Source organism: Wolffia australiana, chromosome 1, assembly GCF_029677425.1.
Source record: "Wolffia australiana isolate 7733 chromosome 1, ASM2967742v1".
Classification (NCBI taxonomy): Eukaryota; Viridiplantae; Streptophyta; class Magnoliopsida; order Alismatales; family Araceae; genus Wolffia; species Wolffia australiana.
In genome coordinates, this window is record NC_135835.1 from 23,884,264 (window position 1) to 23,906,732 (window position 22,469).

Sequence of the window (22,469 nt, forward strand, 5' to 3'; positions counted from 1 at the left end):
AGTTCAATAAGAGGAAGAAGTTTCTAAAGCTTATTTGATTCTAGTATCTATCATAACATGAACAGTTATATAGGGACTCACTAAAATGCTAAGGATATGTTCTAGAGTTGTCATTCATGTCCAAGTGTAGACCATTTTCTTCCAAGATTGCTGCACGTAAGGTACTTGAATGTGGATGGAATTAACCTTCAAGTTTTTAAGGATATTTGTGATAGCTATGTTAATGCCTTTCATTTCATGAATCCTTAAACACAGGGATGAGATATCATGTCTGATGGGTTTGGTACATTCTCATGGCTATAGATTATGCCTCCAAGTGGGTAAAGATCATAGCCACTAGTGTCAAAAATTTTTAATCAAGATGAATCCAGACATCATCAGAATTGAATGGCATACATTATTCATTTTATTGAGGGCTATACATAACATGGCCCTCATGTATCATTCCACAAACCCAACATTAGTAAAATATTGAAATTGACTCAGACCAATATTACTCAGATCTTGGCATGCCAATTTTCTAGCATGTTTTACATGCTCTAGACACCCCCCTAGTTTTCTCTCCAAGACTTTTCACCCACTCCTACCAGCTTGCTAAGGTTCACATTATTTACTAACATAAAACCACCTTCATTTCCTTGCCTTGGGCCTAATACACAAATCTCATGTGCCCTTCATTCCTAAACATAAAATTATCATTAAAGTATTTATTATATATTAGTTATATCATTTGTTTATAAAATAAAATTAGGAAAATCTGGAAATAAGGGAAATTTATAATAACCAAGGGAAATCCAAAGTAATTTTGGGATTCATATTTTCCACTAAGGTTTCTAAAGTAGTAGAGAATTGATAACCAGAATCTTGCTGCATAAATAATTACAATATGTATAAAATAAATGATAGGTGGGTTATTTAATCTTGATAGATAATCCAAAATCATTTTCATACTGAGAATAAGGTGAAATGAAACAAATTCAACAAAAAAACCAAGCGTTATTTTATCACCTTGTGAAGAAAAGATTTTGGTGTAAAATTGTTCCTTCGACAAGTTTCTTCAAGCCATTCATATGTCCTGCCTCTAGATGTATCCATGCAATCTATTGAACATTGGATATCCTCTTGATCTTTTTGAACACCTCTTGAAATTTTAGCAAATATTATCACCATAGAGTTATTCTTGAGAGGGTAAAGTTTTCGAGAGGGAGAATAAGAGGCGGGTGTCCTAGCTTGGATTGCATGGGATCCTGAAATTTCTGGCTCTGCTTATATAATTCATAGAAGTTCTTATAATTTGGAACATATCTACCACCATCCATAGATCTCATGTGTGCAACTCTTTGGGCTCATGTATTTGTCTAGTTAACAACTTTAATGAAGTAATAAAATTTATAATTAATAACTAACTATACTGACATTTATGTCAATTAATTAATGATGAACTTGACCCAATCATTAGGTTTAGTTTCCACCTGTGAGGTACCAAGCTAACACCTTGTGTTCTAGAATATACATTACAGGAAATCTGATGCAGGATGACTATGAGGCAGGATGACTAGGGGAGACGGATGCAGGATGACGAGGGGAAACTGGGTACTAGGACGATTTAAGGTTAGGGTAGGATAAAACAGACCACGAATCACACAATCAAACTTGAGGATTTAAATCCGGTGAAAATAATGATGGTGCAGCCCCTTTCCTCGTCGAGGGGGGGAGTACTGTCTTACAACCACCGCGGTGAAATAAAGCACCAAGGTCAATAAATTTGAACGGATGATCGCGAGAAGATTCAAAGGCCTATCAGTCTATTCGCTTGAAGATTCAAAATCCAAAACTAATCCGGTGGGAGTTGATAAACACTCGAAGAATACTGGATGAAGAACATGATAACCAAAGAGAGCAGAAAATACCTCTGCACCAGAGTAGTGCGTCGTGGCGATGCTGGAAATATAAGCGCGTTGTTGGCGGGGGTGATTGACGTGTGCTTTGACAGGGTGTCGCAGATCCAACTGCACGGTTAGTTGGCACGGGGTCAAGGGGGGAGTAACCCCCTTGCGAGGTTCGGGGCAGCGCCCCAAAACCTAAATGATAAACGGGGCATGCACTTGCAGAATGAAGGATTTGAAGCTGGGGATGCTGATTTTAGGGATCGTGTGGGCGCAAGGTGGCTGCGTGGCTGAGCGGCTGTGCGCTGCGGCCGTGAAGGGCGGGCGGCTGCATGCGGGCGGCCTACGTGTGGGCGGGCGACCTATGTGCGAGCGGGCGGCCTGCATGGAGGGAGGCTTGCGCGTGCGAGTGGCTTGTGCGTAGAGGCGCACTCTAGTCGTCCTGCCTACGGGCGACGTGCAGATGTTCATCAATAAGATTAGGGTAGTGGCAGTGGCAGCAGTAGTGGCGGCGGCAGCAGTAGTGGCGGCGGCAGCTTGGAAGGGGAGAAGATTAGGGTAAATTTCTCAATAAGAAAACTTCAACTCTTGAAATGAAATTCACCGAGTGTTTCAAGCAACTTTGGCCTATGTATAGGCCTTGGAGGAAAGAGAAAGTAAGAGTAAAAAAGACAAAAATAGACAACGTATCACATCAAAGGGCAGTTCTGGAGTTTGCATTGATGACGTGTCATGACATGGGATGTGTTGTGTGGAGGTGGAGGCACGTCTGGTTCCAATGTGCAGCCGTGGTCGCCACCAAAATCAACTCTCTCAGTGACTCTTTATCATCAACTATGCATCGGTAAACTTCATATTTGCAATGATCCTAAATGAATCAGGGTATGATTCGATGGAAAGATATATGGCCAACAAGCCAATTCCACATTCCATTTCTTGTTTAATGTTCACTGATAAATTATATGCATGTGTGATGCTTATAATGAAGTCTAAGAACAAATAATATAACTAAGAAAATTGTTTGTCTCTAAACATATTTCAAAATATTCCTATTCATTGGACACTTGAGAAGGACATCACAATATCTAGATAAAATTACATAATCTAATACAACTTTTGTGATGATCATGGGATATCACATAATCCTTAGTATGAAGACACTTAATATAGATAGTGGGTGTTATTTTTGAGAAAGAGTTCATCAAAAATTCGTCCATATAAACCCCTGAATGCTTTTATACAAAACTGTCAATCAGGTTGGTTCACATCATGATTGTGTAAGTGGTTCTTAGATATGGGACACTAAAGACATCATGTACATGTATGGTTGAATTTTGTCTGTGACTTATTAGTCCCTAATCAAAGGATTCCAAAAGCTACTTTACTGGGATCACTCTTTTATAATACCATGTTAATTAAATTTCTTAATCAATGAATTCATCATTAACATCACAAGAGAATGATAATGAGTGAATTGTTATTCCAATGAATTTAAATGATACATAAAAATGTGATTGTTTTGAAGGCCATGTAAAGTACATAACTGATGGTATGCACTATTCTATTAATTTATTTGCATCAAATTAACCAAAATGACTTATAACTGCATGCACGATATGCATATTTTCAAGATTCAACCAACATAAAACTGGATTGGCACATGTGAGAATCTAATTAAACATTTCGCTATGGGCACAAAACACCAAATAACACTAGTCGAATCACCAAAGATAGAATATAGTCAGTTCATCATTTATGTTGGAACAATAGTCTAAAATGTATCAGAATTTCATTTTGCATTTTATTTCATCAGAATTATTATTTATTATATTACAAAATGAAGCTTTTTAGAAATATGTGAGCAGAGTCTCTATAAGAACTAGGAGAAAATGGCATACTAAATCATGCTTATAGTCTTCATGTCTTCCCATAAGCCTAAGAATGATTTAATACTATTAGAAATCATGATTTATGTTTTCATTACTATATGATTATCTTATTTTTGAACATTTCTTGAACAGTTTCTGAATTTTTTGATGATCAAACTAAGAATGGTGGGGGGCTCAAGGTGGTTGGAAGGTATGGGATGATGGGGGAGAATGACAGAAAGAGGGAGAGGTATGAAAATGTAGAGATGAGTGGGGAGAGTGAGGGGAATGGGCGAGAGGATGATGATATTATGGGGCAGGAGAGTAAGGGGGATGGGAGGAGGTGGTGGGCTTTATGGCAGTTAAAGAAATATAAAAAGGTTTGCATAGAAAAAATTAAAAGCAATTGTATATAAATATTTGAAACTGGATAAAAGACATGAGGTTTGAATCACATTGCACATAATAAAATCTGAAATCATTTTATTGCCCCTGAATGAGTTTACATGATCAGCTCGTGTCTAGTTTAAAGGAGAAGGGACAATGAGAGAAGGGGTTCAAAAAAGAAGACTTGGATGGGTATTTCTCAGTTCTGACTTTTGGTTTTATTCCAATTTGATTTTTTTATAAAAAATACATTACACTTTATATCCTTTGATATCGTATACAGCTCATGTTTTTGAACCTCCAAACACGTGTACTAGTGTACTTAATAACTCCATGACCCACATATATGTTTACTGTTTTTGCCGACCCATGGACTACTTCATCATGGGTCAATGCAATCCAATGGACTGCTTTGGAAGGCACAACATAATTTAGTTGACACTTTCATAGAACATGTTTATCACTGATAACCATGTATGTATGATACCTCAATTATAATGACTTTAGGCACGATCAAATATCAGACATTTATTGGTCATCATAACTTAGGAATGACGCAATGGAAAATCATCAAAAAATCTTTTTATCCTTAGAATAATTAAAATGTTGATTGGGGGGACAATGATGACTGGTCTAATGATGTCAACAGGGGAGGGCACAATGGCATACTTTTTGTTGAAGAGATGTCCAATTAAATATGACAATTTACTTTTCTAGATTGTGATCAAATTATTTAGTGGGCACAAAATTACCTGGTCTACAAGTGGAAGAATAATATTTCTGTAATCATATATAGTTCCACAAATGTCATTTTGAGGAGAAGGGGATAATGTTCCACATCAACTTTCGTCTCATGCTGTTGGTATTTGCTATAACAAGGGTGTTCAAATAAATGACACAAGAATACACTTCTGTAATTACCATTGTAATTGCTAACTCGAATCTGTAATTTTTTAGATTCCCATATTTATTGGATATGTAATAATATAGCGCATATAGAAATATAAATTTGATATATAAAATTATGCTCGTAAGAATAAAAATATTAATGAATATACAAGTACATCCAAAGATAAACTGCCAATTGGCTATGTTTACAAGTAAATCATGCGGATGCCTCTCTTTCTACATAAATTACTTCGATTTGTAATTTTGTGCCTGATGAATCAATTTCAAACTACAAATAACATGCAAAATTTTATATACTATTTCATGTCCACTATAGTCTAGAGATATGCATACAAATTATCGATTTTAAACTACAAATAACGTACATATCAAATATATATCAGTATCTATACACATTCATAAAAGTGATCTTATTGAACCAAAACTTGGTCATCCCTTCCTCACGTGTCTGGCATCCGTCGCCGAGGGTCACACGTGCGAAGATAATCTAAAGCGCAAACCCTGGTCAAAACAGAAATTTACCGAAATAGCCTCGCACGGGGTACGTGGCCGAATAAAAAGGCGCTTAAGAAATTTACCCCTTTCACGGAACAAGAAAAATAGCCGACGTGGCGCGTTCATCGTCAGCCACGGTACCGCTCCGAGAACCGAGTCAGGAGCGATTCCGACTCGTTAAAAAAACTCTATTTTACCCGCCCAACGCAGAAAAAACATCCCTAAATTTTCACGAAGCCGGAAAAACAGCAAAAGCTCAGCGTTAGCCTCTCTTTCTCCCCTTCTCTCTCTTCTCTCTCTCTTCTTTCTCTCTCTTCTTTCTCTCTCTTCGGCCTGGAGCAGTCTCCGCCGGCGCCTGGCCAGGTCCATGCCCAGGCGTTGAATCTCCACTGCATACGATTGCCGGAGGGAAGTTGAATCTTCAATCTCGGTTTTTGCTTCGGTTTTCTCGCTTCGCCGCTGACTGTCTCAGTTGCCGCCGTCAGCGCCGCCAATCGTCCGAGTTCCGTCGTGGGTCGCGCCGCCGCCGACGCGCTGGTTCTTCGATCATCTAGGCATGATTTTACTTTGCCGGTTGCCGAGTTTTGGTTGAAATTCTGCTGCTGGGTTGAGTTTTAAAGCTTTTTTTTTTGGGTTTTGCGTTTGTTCCTCGCTTCATCTCTTGCAAGTAGCTTTTCGGATGTCTGATTGATCCGATTACTGTTTTTCTCCAATCCCCCGGCCGATTTATTCATCTCTGGGAAGGATTTGATCGGGCTTTGCTTCATTACTTTAAAGGGTTTTTTGTTGCTCCAAAGACTCGGCCGTTGGCTTCTCCCCGAGTCTTTTTCTTGCTTATCGATGGAATTACACTTCCTCCGTGAGCTTTTCCCCCGTGTGGTTGTAATTTTAGTGTCTGTGGAATGTTGAGAGTCAAAAGAATGTATATTGTTAATGTTCGGCTCACAAGAATGTTAGCTTATGATTTTTTTTTTTTCTGATTTATCGCAGAGGGTGACGCAGTTCTGAATCTCCGTAATCACTGTCATCTGTGAATTTGGATTATTTTCCATGTGCGGAGAATGGCGTTCTTCAGGAATGTGGGGTATGACTTAAATGAGACGGCAGGGGACAATGATAATGGCAACTCTTGCGGTTCTACTGGAAATGGCGATGAGGAGGCGGGTTCAAGTGAGGAGACTGATATGAAAGTTGAAGAACAGTACAGGAATGGATTACAGCGCTTGAATCCAGGTGAAGTGTTGGGGAATGAAGCGTCTGAGGCTAATGGTGTAGGTAGAGGAGTAAGGAGAACAGCTCTTGTTGGGAAGTGGGGTTCATCATTTTGGAAAGACTGCCAACCTATGTGGGGTTCAGAAAATGTAGAATTGGATTCAGACCAGAGTGAACGTGTCTCCGAAGCTGGGTCGGTTGAAGAATATGATAATCATAAAAACGATGGTACCCATTTTGATAACCCGGCTAGTGAGATGTTATCTGATGAATATTACGAACAGGACGGGGAAGAACAAAGTGATTTTTTGCAGTACAGAGAAACAAAACGAGGTGTTAGCTCCCAGACGGCGTTGTCAGCTAAGGCTACGTCTTCTGGAAGGATTCCCAAACACTCAAAGTCTGCCAATAGAGAAGAATATAATTATGATGAAGATTATGAAGATGAAGATGAGGAGGAAGGTGTGGCCAAAACCCATCAGTGTCTTGTTTTAGATCGGATTGTTTCTTGTCTTTACAAATAATTTTACTTTAACAAAGTGTCATAGTTCACCTTTATAAATATAAATTTTCATTTCTAGTTAAAAATCTTGATGCAGCGGCTTTCTGTTATGGACTGTATTTCAGATTGAGAAGAATGTGATTATTTGAAATACAAGTGAAATATAATCTTTGAACGACAAGATATCAATTAAGAACTCAGCAAGTAAAAAAACTTAGAAATTCGTATTCATTGCCAAATCCTCTCGTGCGACCCATGCTTTAACATTCTGTACATGGACTGGGGGATACCTGATTGGTATCGATAATCCGAGTAAGTTATCTATATTTCAATTTGACTTCTTACTACATAAAATTCTTTAGTCCCGTGGAACCAAATCCGTAGTTTGGATATATCAAAATTCATATGTTTTCTATTTCAAACATCTTTTTGCTTCTGTATGCCCAATTTAGTGAATATTGCGGTTCAAACCAAATAGATGGTATTCTCTTGGTGCTTTTCTGTTTTCATTTGTTAAATGTGAGAAAATTTTAAAACTTTTTGTATCTATCTTGATGCAGAAGACGACCCTCATGATGTTGACTTCGATCCTACATTTTCTGCCAAAAAAAAGGTACTTGCATTTTCTAGGACAAGTTCTCAATCTGTTTTTCTTCTGTACATTTATTCTGCTTTAATTGTTGCAAGGCCGCGAATTGTTTTTATCAATTCGGCACTCCTTGTATTCCAGAGGATGTTCTAAAATACTCTTGATGTAATCATCATCTGGGAAATTTGAAGACCCATGGTATAATATAAGATAATTTAATAACCTAATAGCCTTTTTCTATTTGAACTCATTTCAATGTTCTATTTTTTGAGTCACACTATGTTTTAGGCGGTCATTCTTTTATTCTATCATAATTTGCTCCTCATCTGGGCAATTTTGAAGACTTGATTGCATATTATGCGAGATCATTAGACTACCATATGTTCTGTAATGATCTAATCACATATGAAATATCTTACGCTTTTCCTTACATTTTGTCCATAACGCTTCACATACTTTTTTCATTTTCCCTTGCAATTTTCTCTAACTTCGCATGCAGTACAGTCATGTTCTATGTTAAGTGAAACAATCATCACCTGCAAAGAAAAACCTGGACACCACTATCGAAGTGAAAAACAATGTTACAGTTTCTTGCTCTCTGTTTAACCGGCCTGTAGACAACGTTTTATGTGTTTTTGTCTTTGTGACATGCCTTTGACTATGACAGGGCTTTTTCCAAGAGCTGAGTGATTCAATGTAATGCACACAGGCTTTTAGGATCTAAATTTCTTTCCGTTTATCCTTGAGTATTGGGATGGCCTGCTGAATAACTCATAAACATGTCAATGCCATCATCCCAACCTCTAATATTGATTAGTTTCTTAATGTTTTTCCACCTGGTTGGAAATGAAATTGTACGGTGAAGTATTGAAAGTTTGCTCGCTTAATTCAGACAGGGAACCAAGGTCACCTGTGCGAGTAGCGAATAACTATTGAGAGTTGTGGTTCATTGTTGATCAATGGAACGCATAAATAAATTACAGAAACTTATCTTGGTTAAACTATAAATTAAGGAGCGTGGTGGATGTGTCGCTGGGTCTACCAAAACAAAAGATATTGTTCCCAAAGATATTTGGTTGACTGCCTTAAATCATCTTTCAGAAAAAATAAGATATTGTTCCATCCTAAAATGCAAATGCAAGTGTATCAGCACATCAGAAAAAAATGCTTCGGTAAATCTGTAAGTGGATAAGTGTGCATACATATGGGATTCACTAGTACCCAAATTCCCGTTGAATATTGTCTCTAGTGATAGAGTAGTTCATTTATTGCCACTAACTTTGAAACTTATTGAGAATGTTGATTTTTTTATGAATTTATCTTAATGAATCATCCCTATCCGCGAAGAACATTAACTTAGAATTTCTTCATTTTGAAGAGCCAGACTTCCAGGAGTCATATGACTTATTTTTATCCCAGTTCTTTTAAAAGTATGAACTCCTCTGGAAATATCATTTTGATTTCCTTTTGATTCTTTAGTTCAAAGTGGCTAGGGTCCACAGCCACTGTGTTTTCTAAAGTTATACGTGTTAATTATTGGTTGTTTCCTTTTTTTTAAAAATTGGAGTACACTTACTGCTGAAATAACAACAGGATTGACTGAATGCTAACTGTTGAACGGCAGGAAAACATGTCAGAAAGTGATGACTTTCAAGAGAATGATGATGAGGAAGATGATGAAGACTATGCTGATGTCTCCGAAGAGGATGATATCGATTTTACCTCCAAACGTGGTAGCTATGTACGGAAACCTGGTCGTCGTTCAAAACCTATTCGGCAAAGTAAGACTGTCCCACTCCAAAACCGTGGAAAAAAAATGATGGGATCATTTGAAGAAGATTCGTCTGATAACAATTCAGAGGAGGATAGTTTTGAAGAATTCAATCACAGATCCAAAAAATTATCACGGTTTTCAACAAAGAGCAGTGATCGTGTTTCTGGGAATGCAAATCTATCTTCTCGCAGTGGGGAGCTTCGAACATCTGGCAGGGTGGTGAGAAAAGTATCTTACGTGGAAAGTGAAGAAAGTGAAGAGGTTGAAGAAGACAAGTCTCAAAAGACCTTGAAGGTTTTGGATTTTCTTTGTTCGATCTTCTCTTTTGTTACCAGATTCTCGGCATTCTTGATCTGTCTTTGTTTATATCATTCAATTTTTCAAATCTCATGAAATTTTTTTCATAAATGAGAAGAGATGATTAATGTTCTAGAGACTTGAAAATGATCTATGTTCTTCTTTAAGTTTTTCTTTATTGATCACTGCTGGAAAATGTGGAACATCAAAGACTAGTCGAAGTGTTTCTTTTTAAGTTCTGCAGGAAAAGTAGTATAATTCCACCATTACTCTTGTCCAAATTTTTTTCATACCCTTGGTTGTACAAGTTCCCAAGTAGTTAGTTTTTCTTTTTTTTTGGAAGATGATTTAAGGTGGTCACCCGACAAAGCAGTAACCACCCAAATGTGCACGTGAAGAGCCCTAAAGCTCTACTCATTTATGATCAACCACTTCCCTATCTGTTTACACCTGGGGGGAACCATGACGCCATGAGGCTCTCCACCTTGTGGGCAAGCCTGTCCGAAGAATCCTGGCTTCCCACCCACTAAATACCATCTTTAGTGTTTATTTAGTACAAAAAATTGACAAACTTTTCAGTTCAAGTTTTCAAAAACTAAAGGTTATAGTTTTTAGTTGTCTCATTATAGCGTGTGATGCAGACGTATTACAAAGGTGGTGTTTATTCCTTTTTCATGGATCATAGTAATTATAATCTGCTTGATCTTTGGATTAATTTTTTTCATCAGTTTTGTGCTTGTGATTCACGTGTTCAGTTTACTTATACATAGTTGTTTTCTTCTCAATATTTCTGCTTCTTTCTTTGAGACTACCATCACTCTGTTTGTTTTCTTCCTCTATTTGAAAAAACAGACTTTGGTGGAAGTACATTATAATTTACCTTCCGCGTTTAGATTCTGATTGCTGTTTCATGCCATGTTGGAACCTTGATTTTTTTGCCGTTTCTGGCTTCAGGTTCTCCAAGAAGATGCTGAAGACGATGATGGAGACTCAATCGAGAGGGTTCTTTGGCATCAACCCATGGGGACTGCGGAGGATGCGATACGGAACAACATATCAACACAGCCTGCCGTGATTAGCAATGTTCCTGTCACTGAGCCGGATTGGACGTCCATAGAACTTTTCATTAAGTGGAAAGGCCAATCTCACTTACACTGTGAATGGAAGTCCTACTTCGAGCTCCAAAACGTAATTTTTTTAACTTCTTAGAGTGATTTTATAAATTATTTGGGGCCTCATTTATTTAGAGGGTGTTTCGCCCGTTCTCTGGGCATTTATGGCCAATCGAAGCAGTTTTCATTAGTTATTTATTATGCTCTCACGTGCAGCTCACTGGGTTCAAGAAAGTTCTGAACTACATAAAGAGGGCCAAAGAAGAGTGGAGGTACAAGAAGTCTTTATCGCGTGAGGAGGTAATCAGTCAAGTTTTTGTTTCCTTATTTCTAAATAATCAGAGGCTCGCACGACACCTGATGTGTCATTAAAGAATCTTCTGGATTGATAGTTAGTGTTGGGATACTTCATTTAGGAGGAAGGCATCTTTAAACCAGCAAATTTCATCTTATTTTGATTATTATGCATTAACTTCCTGACCCAGATTTCTTTGACTTTTGTGAGTAAATTTCATATGATAAACTATTTTTGTGCCAAGTGGTACCTTTCGGTAGTTGATACAGGGCACAAATATTGTGGTTCTCGTATTTTGGTTCCTGCTGGCTACCACTAGTCCTCCTGATGAGCTAATTCCTAGTTGGGAAAGAAGGAAAAAACTCTACAATTTTTCTTTACAATTAGACCTGGTTTTAATATCAGGTATTAGTGCCTTATAGATGGGCTAATTTCCATTAAACTGTATCCGACTATGTTACCCATACACAATAGATGCCATTGGCTAACATGATAGAACGCCATTGGCTGACATTTCCTATCAGTCTACTTGGGATTATCGACTGCCCGCCATCGTGAAAGAGGGAAAAGGGTTTATAACTTTTTGACGTGCTAAGGGGAGTGGTCTGTGGTTAGTGCCTAAAAAATCATTACTCTGATGTGGTGTTTTTGGGTTACTTCATTCAGTTATATCATAGTAATCCGCTGAGGCTTGAAGTTTGTCTAGCTAGACTCAGGGTGTCGGCATTAATGAGTTTTATATTATTGTATGGTAAGGAGAATCTTTTATTTTCATGCTGGAACAGCATGTCGAGTCTACTCTTGGCTGACACATTGTCAGACCAGAAAGTGAGGATTATATGAAGATGAAGCAGTCCTTGCTACATCTATCTACACTGCGTGGGACACAACGGGTTGGGGGTGGATTGGCACGTCCTCCTCTGTTGGGGATGCTGACAGGTGGCTCAGACACAGACAATTAGAGGAGAAACAGATGACCATCCCTTCTTTCCATGCCATTTGAAAACAAAAGATTCCTCTAAAGGTGACACTTTTTGGTCAATCGTCAGGAAGAAGTTGTTCCCAAAAGACTCAAAAGAATGTGTTTTGTGCACAGGAGGTGATGAAGGCTGCTCCCTTCTCTTCTTTGAATGTGCTTTCACCCTGGCAATGTGGCCCAACAACCAAACAGAGTGGTGGATGTCTCTCATAGGCGTTCTGGGATTCTACACAGGAGCGTGGTTGACCCTTTTGATCCATTAGGCTATATGGCTGTATCGGAATGTGTCAAGAGAGGAAGGAAGAAGATAATGACATAACTCAATAGAGTACATGGCTGGGTATACATATACCCTAGGAGAGAGAGAATGATAAGAGGGCTAATGGGCTTATAGAATAGGGCCCATTAGCCCATGAGGCTGACTATCTCACTAACACCCCCCCGCAAGCGAAGTATGGATGTCATCCATGCCGAGCTTGGACACTGCACGTTGCAGGAGAGGTCGAGATAGTCCTTTGGTAAGGACATCAGCAGCTTGATCAGCGGATGGAACAAATTCCAAGTCAAAGATGCCCTCGTCCACGCGCTCCTTGAAGAAGTAGCGGTGGAGTTCCATATGCTTGATCCGTCCCTGTTGGCCAGGGTTCTTTGCCAAGGCGATTGCCGACTTGTTGTCGCAGTAGAAGTGGATCAGGCCGGAATACTCCACACGAAGGTCATGGAGAATTCCGTATATCCACTGGCCTTCAGAGGCCCCATCGGCAAGTGCCCGGTATTCGGCTTCAGCACTGGAGCGGGACACTTTGTCCTGCTTGCTGCTCTTCCAACTGACAAGACTGCCGAAGACAAAAGTGCAGTACCCCGTGGTGGAACGACAGTCCACAACTGAGCCGGCAAAGTCCGCATCCGTGTACACCTTCACGGTCCGCTCCATACTCCGAGGAAAGAACAAGCCCTTCCCGGGGCAGCCCTTTAGGTACGCAAGTACCCGGTTGGCCGCCTGACGATGGATCTCCCGCGGAGAGTGCATGAACTGACTGAGGAGGTTGACGGCGAAACTGATGTCGGGGCGGGTGTGGGTCAAGTACAGGAGTTTCCCCACCACCTGCTGGTACTGATATGCGTTCACCGGTGCTGAGTCCTCCCCCTTATCCAACTTGACGTTAGGGTCGATGGGAGTAGTAACCGGTGCACACTCAGTCATTCCGGTCAAGGCCAGTAGGTCAACGGCATACTTCTGCTGTGACACAAAGATCCCCCGGGGGGAGTAGGCCACCTCAAGGCCGAGGAAGTAGCGAAGAGGCCCGAGGGCCTTGATTTCGAACTCCTTGGCCAACGCAGAGCTGAGGCGGCCGGCCTCTGCAGAATCGGACCCCGTAATGAGGATGTCGTCGACGTACACGGCCAAGATGGAGACACCCGCGGAACTGTGACGGAAGAATAGGGAGGCATCCCCATTGCTCTGAGTGTAGCCCTCGGTCTTCATGACCGAAGAGAATCGACCGAACCACATCCGCGGTGACTGTTTCAGTCCATAGAGAGACTTCCGCAGCCGGCAAACGGTGCCCGGGGGGCCAAGGGTATACCCGGGAGGTGGCTGCATGTACACCTCCTCCGTCAAGTCACCGTGGAGAAAAAGCATTCTTCACATTGAACTGTCGTATCGGCCAGTCGGAATGAGCCGCAAGCGCCAAGAGGAGACAGACTGTTTCCATCTTCGCCACAGGAGAGAAGGTCTCGAAGTAGTCCACGCCATACGACTGAGTAAACCCCCGAGCCACAAGTTGAGACTTGAGGCGCTCGAGAGTACCATCAGCATGATGCTTCTTGGCATGAATCCACTTGCAATCCACCGCCCTCTTGCCAGGAGGAAGTGGGACGACTTCCCAAGTGTGGTTCTTGAGCAAGGACTGCATCTCCTCATCCATCGCCACTTTCCAATTAGGAGAAGCAAGAGCATCGGATAGGCGACGAGGGAGGGGATGCGACTCGATGTGAGAAAGAAAGGACCGGTAGGAAGGGCTTAGCCGATCAAAAGAGAGATAGTGAGATAAGGGGTAGAGAGGTGTGCGAGCGCACTGACGAACCCCTTTCCGAAGGGCGATAGGCCATCCCAACTGAGCATCATCATCAGTAGACGAGGGTGACGCATCGTCCGACGGAGGAGCGAAAGCAAAAGAGGGAGAAGAAGATAGCTCCCCGGGGGTAGGGGGAGGCTCCCCGGGGGAAGATGGTGCACTAGGAGAAGGATACGGTGCACCAAGAGTAGGAGGTAGCTCCCCGGGGTGAGAGGTGGACTGCCCGGGGTTAGGAGGTGCACTAGGGGGAGGATACGGTGCACCGGGAGGTGAGACGGTAGGAGGCAAGGGAGAGAAGGTGGCTGGGGACGGCGACGGTGGAGGAATGGGTCCCACAAACGGGAAGGGTTCCAAGGAAGGAGTCGAAGACGCCTCAACCAGCGGAAGGCGTGGCGGTAGAATCACGAGTAAGACTCATGCTCGGCAAAGGTGACGCTTGCCGAGATGAAAAATCTCCGAGACGGAGGGTGGTAGCAACGGTAACCTTTCTGGAGAGAAGCGTGCCCGGCGAAGACGCACCGAGAGCTCGAGCATCGAGCCGTGCGAGTGGGAGCCGTATCGTGGGCGTCGCGTGCACCCGAAGATGCGAGGAGGAGTCCAGTCCGCAGTGAGAGATGGGGAACGCCGTGGAGAGACGATCCAGTGGGCTGACAAACCCGAGGGGCTGGGAGGAGGCGGTTTACGAGATGGGTACTCGTTAAGACCGCCTCACTGTCGCCCACGGAACAGAATAGTTCAGCAGAAGGTGCACGGGCGGTCGACGTGACATACCCGATCCGACGTTCTGCCATACCGTTCTGTTCCGGGGTGGCCACACAAGAGGACTCGTGGAGAATTCCATGGTCAGCAAAGTACGTGGCCAGCTCGGTGTTGACGAAGTCCCGGGCGTTATCGGAGCGGAAGCGCTGAATACCTCGGCCAAACTGAGTACGAACCATGGTGCAGAAGTGACGGACCGTCGGAGCAACCTCAGATTTGGCGGTCAACAAGTAGATCCATGTGTAGCGGGTGGCCTCGTCAACAAAGATCTGAAAGTATCGGTGGCCCTTTAGGCTAGCCTGCGGGGCGGGTCCCCAAACATCACTATGGATGCGAAATAATGGAGTGGAGGAGTGCGAGGTGGACGGAGAGAAAGATGAACGACGGTGCTTCGCCAGTTGACAGGCATCACACACGATAGTCTGAAGGTCCAATCCAGTACACATCGAAGGAAAGAGAAGCTGTAAAACTGAAAATGGCGGGTGACCCAGCCGTTGGTGAGCCAACTGGAGACGTCCCATACGCTGCACATCCGCCGGTCGGAGTTGGCGGTGAAGCAGGAAGCACCGAGCGCCCCATCGTCCAACAACAGCAACCCGTTCTCCGCCTAATCGGTGTAGTCCGACCCACCTTGTCAGATAGAAACATCCCGTCAGGCTGGAGGTGAAAAGAACAGGACAAACTGTCAACCAAACGCTGAGGAGACATAAGTATAGCTCGCAGGGCGGGGACATGAAGAACATTGCTGACCACTCCGAGGCCGTCTACAAACACTGCCCCAATTCCAGCAACACGCAACCGTCCACCACCGGCTGTAATAACTGTACGGTCCCCACTATGCCTTTCGTAGGATCCAAACCGGTCATTGAACGGGGTCATGTGTTCGGTTGCCCCCGAATCAAGAACCCAGCTCGTATCCGATACGAGAGGCGAGTAAGAAGCCGTACCACAATACCACTGTTCAGACTGAGGGAGAGAGAACGCACCAAATCCACCAAAATGTGCCATCGACTGAGTCGGAGTCTGCATAGTAGCCACTTGGTCACGGAGACGGGCCAAGTCGGCTTGGAGCTGCTCAAGAGTCGCCGGGCTGGTAGAAGAGGTAGAGGAGGAGGCAACCATAGCTTTCCCTTCGGTAGCCTCCTTTTTCCGGTTGTCGTACTGACGCTTCTTGCACCACTTGCGGAGATGTCCAGGCTTGCTGCAGTAGGAGCAAATCAGCCCGGAGGGGGCCGCCTCCGCGGGGGGAGCAGGAGCGGGCGAGGGAGGCCGGGCGAGGAGGGCAGTCGAGTCACGAGCTGCCTCCGAGGAGAGTGCCAATGACATGAAAAGGACTCTCCTCTTCCTGGAGTTCCTTCACCAAGTCATCAATGGAAGGAAGGCCTTCCTTGCGATGGAGGGCACGGCGCCGAGTGTCGTCATACTCCTTGTTTAGGCCATAAAGAAACCCCAAGAGGCGTAGGCGAAGAGTGTTCTGGAATGACTTGCACGTCGGATCATCCGTCGGCAAGTAGTAGTCCACCTCGTCCCACAGCTTCTTGTGTTCCAGCGCATAGTCCGAGATGGACAGTGCGCCTTGGCGAAAGTTGCTGGCTTTAGCAACGAGCATAAAGAGGCGCCAGTTGTCCCCTTCGCGGCCGCAGAATTTGTTGGCCTGGTCCCAAAAACCCTTCACGGTGGCGCAGCGAGGGAACCTTTCACGGAACGAGGGTGCCAGGGAGGTCGTGTAGAGCCATCCAAGGACGAAGTGTTCCTCGGCTTCCCACGCCGCATAGTGTGGATGGGTCGATGGAAGCGGGGCTTGTGTGCAATGCTTGAACAGTTGGCGCGCCTTGAGAGTAGTCTCGACAAAGTGACGCCACTGTAACAAATTCGGGCCCTGGAGACACGTCGTGTCGGGAACCGCCGGCAGAGAATGAGTAACCTTGTGTGACAAGGGTTCTCGTTGAAAGTCTGCATCGGTGAAGCCATCATCTGGGACGGCCGGTTGACGCGTCTGGCCCGTGGAGTAAAGTTCCTCCGACATCAGAGCCGTGGTCTCTACGGAGACGGCTGTTGTGACTGAGGTTGCGGCCCGTGCTGCGGCTGCGGCTGCGGCTGCAAGCTGCGGCTGCGGCGGCGGCGGCTGCTTCGGCGGCTGCTGCGGCTGCTTCGGCGGCTGCTGCTTCGGCGGCTGCTGCGGCTTCTGCTGCTGCTTCGGTGGCGGCGGCTGCTTCGACGGCTACTGCGGCTTCTGCTGCTGCTTCGGCGGCTGCTGAGGCCGCTGGCTGCGGCTGCGTGCGACTTCGGCTGGCGCGCGGCTGCGGCTGCGGCTGTGCGCGGCTGCGGCTGTGCGCGGCTGCGGCTGTGCGCGGTTGCGGCTGCGGCTGCGGCTGTGCGCGGTTGCGGCTGCGGCTGTGCGCGGCTGTGGCTGGCACGCGGCTGCGGCTGCGGCTCTGCGCGGTTGCGGCTGCGGCTGTGCACGGCTGCGGCTGTGCGCGGTTGCGGCTGTCTTGTTGCGGCTGCGGCTGTCGCGTTGCGGCTGCGGCTGCGCGCGGCTGCGCGGCTGCGGCTGTGGCTGCGCGCGGCTGGCGCGGCTGCGGCTGCGGCTGCGCGGCTGCTGCTGTCTTGGCGCTGCTGCTGTCTTGCGCGCTGCGGCTGTGCGCGGCTGCGGCTGTGCGCGGCTGCGGCTGTGCGCGGCTGCGGCTGGCGCGCAGCTATGGCTGGCACTCGGCTGCGGCTGCGGTTCCGGCTAGGGCTGCGGCTGCGGCTGCGGTTCCGGCTAGGGCTGCGGCTGCGGCTGGTTCTCCGGAAGCTCCGCGGGCTGGCTACAGCTCGCGCTGTGGCTGATCCGTCGGTCACGCTCCGGATTCGCTAGACAGCGAGAGGGTGATGTCAAACCCTAGATGGAAGAGCTCTGGAGCTCTGATACCATGTCAAGAGAGGAAGGAAGAAGATAATGACATAACTCAATAGAGTACATGGCTGGGTATACATATACCCTCGGAGAGAGAGAATGATAAGAGGGCTAATGGGCTTATAGAATAGGGCCCATTAGCCCATGAGGCTGACTATCTCACTAACAGAATGAGTTTATCTTCACAGGATGTGTGGCGCCACTGGATGATGTTGTAAAACTGCTGCAAGTCTGGCATCTGCATGAATTAAAGGGCCACGAATAGAAGGCACTGGGGCCCGTTAGGTCTCATGCATTCTCAAAGACCATATCTATCCATCTTGTTGGGAGGATCACCTAGTTGTCTTCCTCTTGTTTTTCAAAAAAAAAGTGCTCGCTTGGGCTTATGAGTTCAGCATAAGATTTTGGCTTAAGTGTTCTCGTCTCTACTTCTTTAATTTTTTTCACACGACAACACATGTTTTCTTTTAGATGCCAATTTTATATGAAACTTAAAGTTCTCATTCGTTGCTGGTGTTGGGGCTTTTTGGCTCTGTTTCCAACTTTTTTCTTTAGATCTTCTTTTCGATTGCATCTGTTTGGTGGCCATACTTTTCATGGCTTATTTTTCCCACACCAGGCAGAGGTTCACGACGTCAACCGAGAAATGGAGTTAGATCTCTTAAAACAATATAGTCAGGTAAATATTGTGTTCCTACACGTTAGCAGTTTTCTTCGATTGTTTCGCTGTTGACCAAGTTTCTTATTGATGTGTCAAATATTCAGGTTGAAAGAATATTTTCCGATAGAATATTGAAGGCAGATTCAGATGAGATTGTGGTTGAGTATTTAGTTAAGTGGCGGGGCTTATCGTATGCTGAGGCAACCTGGTACGATGTTATTCTTTTTTTTCACATTCGGATGTCCAAATGTCACTTATATAACTGTTTTTCTCTCAAATTTCTTTACTGAGCGATGAATGTCGGTAGCACTTGCAATATACTTAATGTTTTATTGAGCGTAGTTCTAACATGTTTCTTTGTTGCACAGTCAGTTATCCTCTTATTAGGTTGCATACCGCGGCACAAATTATTGTTAGTATATTGCTTGGAAGCATAACAATTCTTGTTGTTAGTGGTCTCTTTCTCTAAACCGTTCGATTTTTAGCCTCTTTACATTGGCATAAAGAAAAATTAAAAATTATGTAGTTGTAAATTTCAACCAGTATGTCAAAATAACTAGTTACTTGTAGGCATCTCTTACCAATCTAGTCATTCTTCAGCTTCAAGTTGTAATTTCAGATAAGCCACTATAGCTTTATTCACCACGGCTTCTTTAGAGTGAACGGCTTTACTTTATCCTCTCTTTTCTCTAATTTGCTTGTCCACTTTGCTCTTAGAGCAATATTATTTTTGCCCTTTGAGCTGTTTGTTGAGTTGTACTTTATTTGTTTCTCAGGGAGAAGGATACAGATATTGCTTTTGCTCAAGATGCTATTGACGAGTACAAGGTAATGTATGTATTTTATGGCATGACGTCTGGGTTCAGAAGCCGAAATATATATATATATATATTTATATTTCTTAATATATATAATATTTTGAAGATGTTCAGAAGTACATTTAGTAATTTTTCTGTTTTAACTCATACTCGTGAAAATTTCTCAATGTGCAATCTTTATGCGAATTCGACAGAACATGAAATGTTTTTTTTTTGAAAAGTAGAGGATGAAATGTATCATAAATGCATGGGTGCAACTAGTTTGAATCTTAATTTGACGACTTCAAGTGGTTGATTGAATGCAAGTTTTCCAACTTCCATTTAATCAAAAAAATGTTACTGACCTCAACCACCAGAATTCTTCTCAAGAGACTGTCTGAATTAATCTACTTGTAAGAACCATTCTGTTCAAGTTTCTGTGAGTACGAAAGCGAGAGACAGACTTTACATTCTCTACTGCTATTAGTTGGACCTTTGTGTTAAATTTCCAAAATGCCTCCAGTCAATGGCATATACTTCTTTTCCCTAAAACTTTCCTGGGGTTTTTTATGCGTGGCTTGATTTTTATGCTATTGTGGCTTGATTTATTTAACGGAGTGATTGCAGTTGTGTGATCCCTTTTATTATGGGATATTTTTTCGTTTCCACCAAGTAAAACATAGAATAAATACGGTAGACTATCACAATAGTCAGTTTTTACCACTCAGATCCAAGTCGCTAATCGCCAAAAAGTGAATAGTGCGGCTCTATGTTATTTACTTCGTTGGTCTTGGCTTTGGAGTACGATTTTTGTGGTTCTTGTTGCGACCCTTAAAAGATAAATTTTCATGTGACAGGCTCGCGAGGTCGCCATGTCTTTCCAAGGAAAGACTGTAGACTATCAGAGGAAAAAAAGCAGAGGTCACTCTCAGTCCTTTTGATGCCATATTTTGATTAAATCTAAATATATATTTTTTCATACTTCCCTGCATTTATTTTTATTTTGTCTATTTTCACTGTAAACTTCTATGATGGTTCTATTCCTTTTTCATAAGGGCTGGGAATTTTGGTAAACAATTTTTTTTAAAGAAAATACGAAAGATCGTCCAAGGTCGGGGATGAACCCATTTTTTGGTGAACAAGAAGTAGACAAGAGAAATGTAGTGGACGTTTTAATGTGCTGTGACTATTAGTGATTTAGGTTTAGATTTTTGACTAGTTAAGTTGAGCTCTACAAATTCTTGATGAGACTGAATATTCAATATGAAAATATGTGGTGTCAGATATTCAAGAAAATATTTGGATGTGTAGAAGAAGCTATCAGACTTGTGGGAGAGGAAGAAGAGAGACATGGGAATAAGTTAACTATGAAGATATTTGGATGTGTAGCATTTGGCCATGTACACAGTCCAGGTAGCAAACTCAATCCAAGAGCAGAAAGATATGTTTTTGTGGGCTACTCCTCAACTCAGAGAGGGTATAAATGCTATCTGCCAGGTCAGAAGAGAATCATAGTTTCTGCTGATGTGATATTTAATGAACATCAGATGTTTTATGGTTAACCAGCAGAGACCGTCTATGGTAGCTCATTACAGTGCCGAGAGAAAATATTGACTTGTATCTATTACAAGAGCTGCCAATATGCAGGAAGGAGCAGTAAATCTGGTGGCAGACCATCTGCAGCAGCACCAGATGTCTTCCTTCAACAGTGCTCTAGCCTGCTACCCACCAGATCTCTCCACTTTCTCAATCACCAGTTACCAATCATGATTGAAAGCCGATCGCTGGTTAGTAGTAGGCCCAAATAATGCATGGGCAGTGTTGCAATGAGCATTCCCGAATCCTCAGAGCATTGGACCTCCTCTTGTGATAACCTAAACACAACAAAGGCCGGTTGCGGGCGGCTTATTTTGGGGAATTTAAAGATAGACAAATAGATTCAACACCAGGAAGGTTTATAACTTCCTCCATGGAGCCCTCCATAAAAAATGTGGTGTGGTATGCATATTTCAGCTATGGGTACCTTTTGGAAACTTGCCTCCTGGAAACTCCTCAACAAGCTGTGTGAGTAGGATGAAAAGTAAGGGCATACAACCCTTTCGGAAACAAGCTTCAATCATACCTGTAGCAAGGGCATACAACCATAGGATGAAAAATAACAGTGGTTATGCATGTCTCTACCTGCCCCTTTTTGTGGATGAATCCATACCCCCTTTGAGTTCCAATTGAGACACAGTAAGTGGTAACACATCAATTATACTCTGGACGCCCATTTGGCAGGGAAGCCTTTCCTCATGGAAGGTAGCTTTTGCAAAGTCTACCTTCCGCATCAAACCTCTGGTGCCTTTTCTGTGCCACACAGCTAGAATCACTCTTGCCACTACTGCACCATCCACCAACTTCCTACCCATAATGAAGGTTGACTGAAAAGGTATTTTTCCCAATCACCTCCCTTAACCTGTTTTCTAGGATGTTTCCTGTGATGAAGGAGATGGACTGAAAATATCCAACTCTAAATGCCCCTGTGATGAAGAAATAAGTGTGATTGGTTGATTCTCTCCATTCCATAATTCTTCTTCTGAACTCCAATATGGCCATCACTTTTGTCTCGACTTACTCCAGTGACTCACTGAAGAAAAACACTGGAACGCCATCCCGTCTTTGAGCCCTTATCACTCTGTGCAGAAATGCTGTAGATAGGTTTATATGATAGTGTGTTATTAGTTAACTTTTTCTATCTTTTTACTTAAGTTTCTTCTCTGGTCTATCCTGGTCTTTACTTGATTTTGTGCCTTTTGCGCTGTTCATGATTACTTGATGAGCTCACGTCTTGAATTTTTGATACTCACTTCCTCTACGGAACTCTTCGCTATGTTTAGACAGTTTGAGAAAGCTTGTTGAACAGCCGGAGTGGTTGAAGGGGGGAACACTCCGTGATTATCAGCTTGAGGGTCTTAATTTCCTGGTTAATAG

The 22,469-nt window shown here is 43.4% G+C and overlaps 1 protein-coding gene across 1 annotated transcript in view; it reads left to right on the forward strand.

The window, feature by feature from the left end:
• Window positions 1-5,770: 5,770 nt before the first annotated feature.
• The window catches only part of CHR5 (chromatin remodeling 5), a 29,463-nt gene continuing 12,764 nt past the window's right edge, over window positions 5,771-22,469 (forward strand). The window contains exons 1-11 of the mRNA XM_078585737.1: window positions 5,771-6,099; window positions 6,536-7,219; window positions 7,820-7,872; window positions 9,473-9,916; window positions 10,874-11,107; window positions 11,248-11,331; window positions 18,658-18,717; window positions 18,804-18,907; window positions 19,476-19,527; window positions 20,354-20,417; window positions 22,376-22,469. Of these exons, the coding sequence (XP_078441863.1) occupies window positions 6,607-7,219; window positions 7,820-7,872; window positions 9,473-9,916; window positions 10,874-11,107; window positions 11,248-11,331; window positions 18,658-18,717; window positions 18,804-18,907; window positions 19,476-19,527; window positions 20,354-20,417; window positions 22,376-22,469 (1,802 nt within the window). The 5' untranslated portion in view covers window positions 5,771-6,099; window positions 6,536-6,606. The remainder of the gene's footprint in view (window positions 6,100-6,535; window positions 7,220-7,819; window positions 7,873-9,472; window positions 9,917-10,873; window positions 11,108-11,247; window positions 11,332-18,657; window positions 18,718-18,803; window positions 18,908-19,475; window positions 19,528-20,353; window positions 20,418-22,375) is intronic.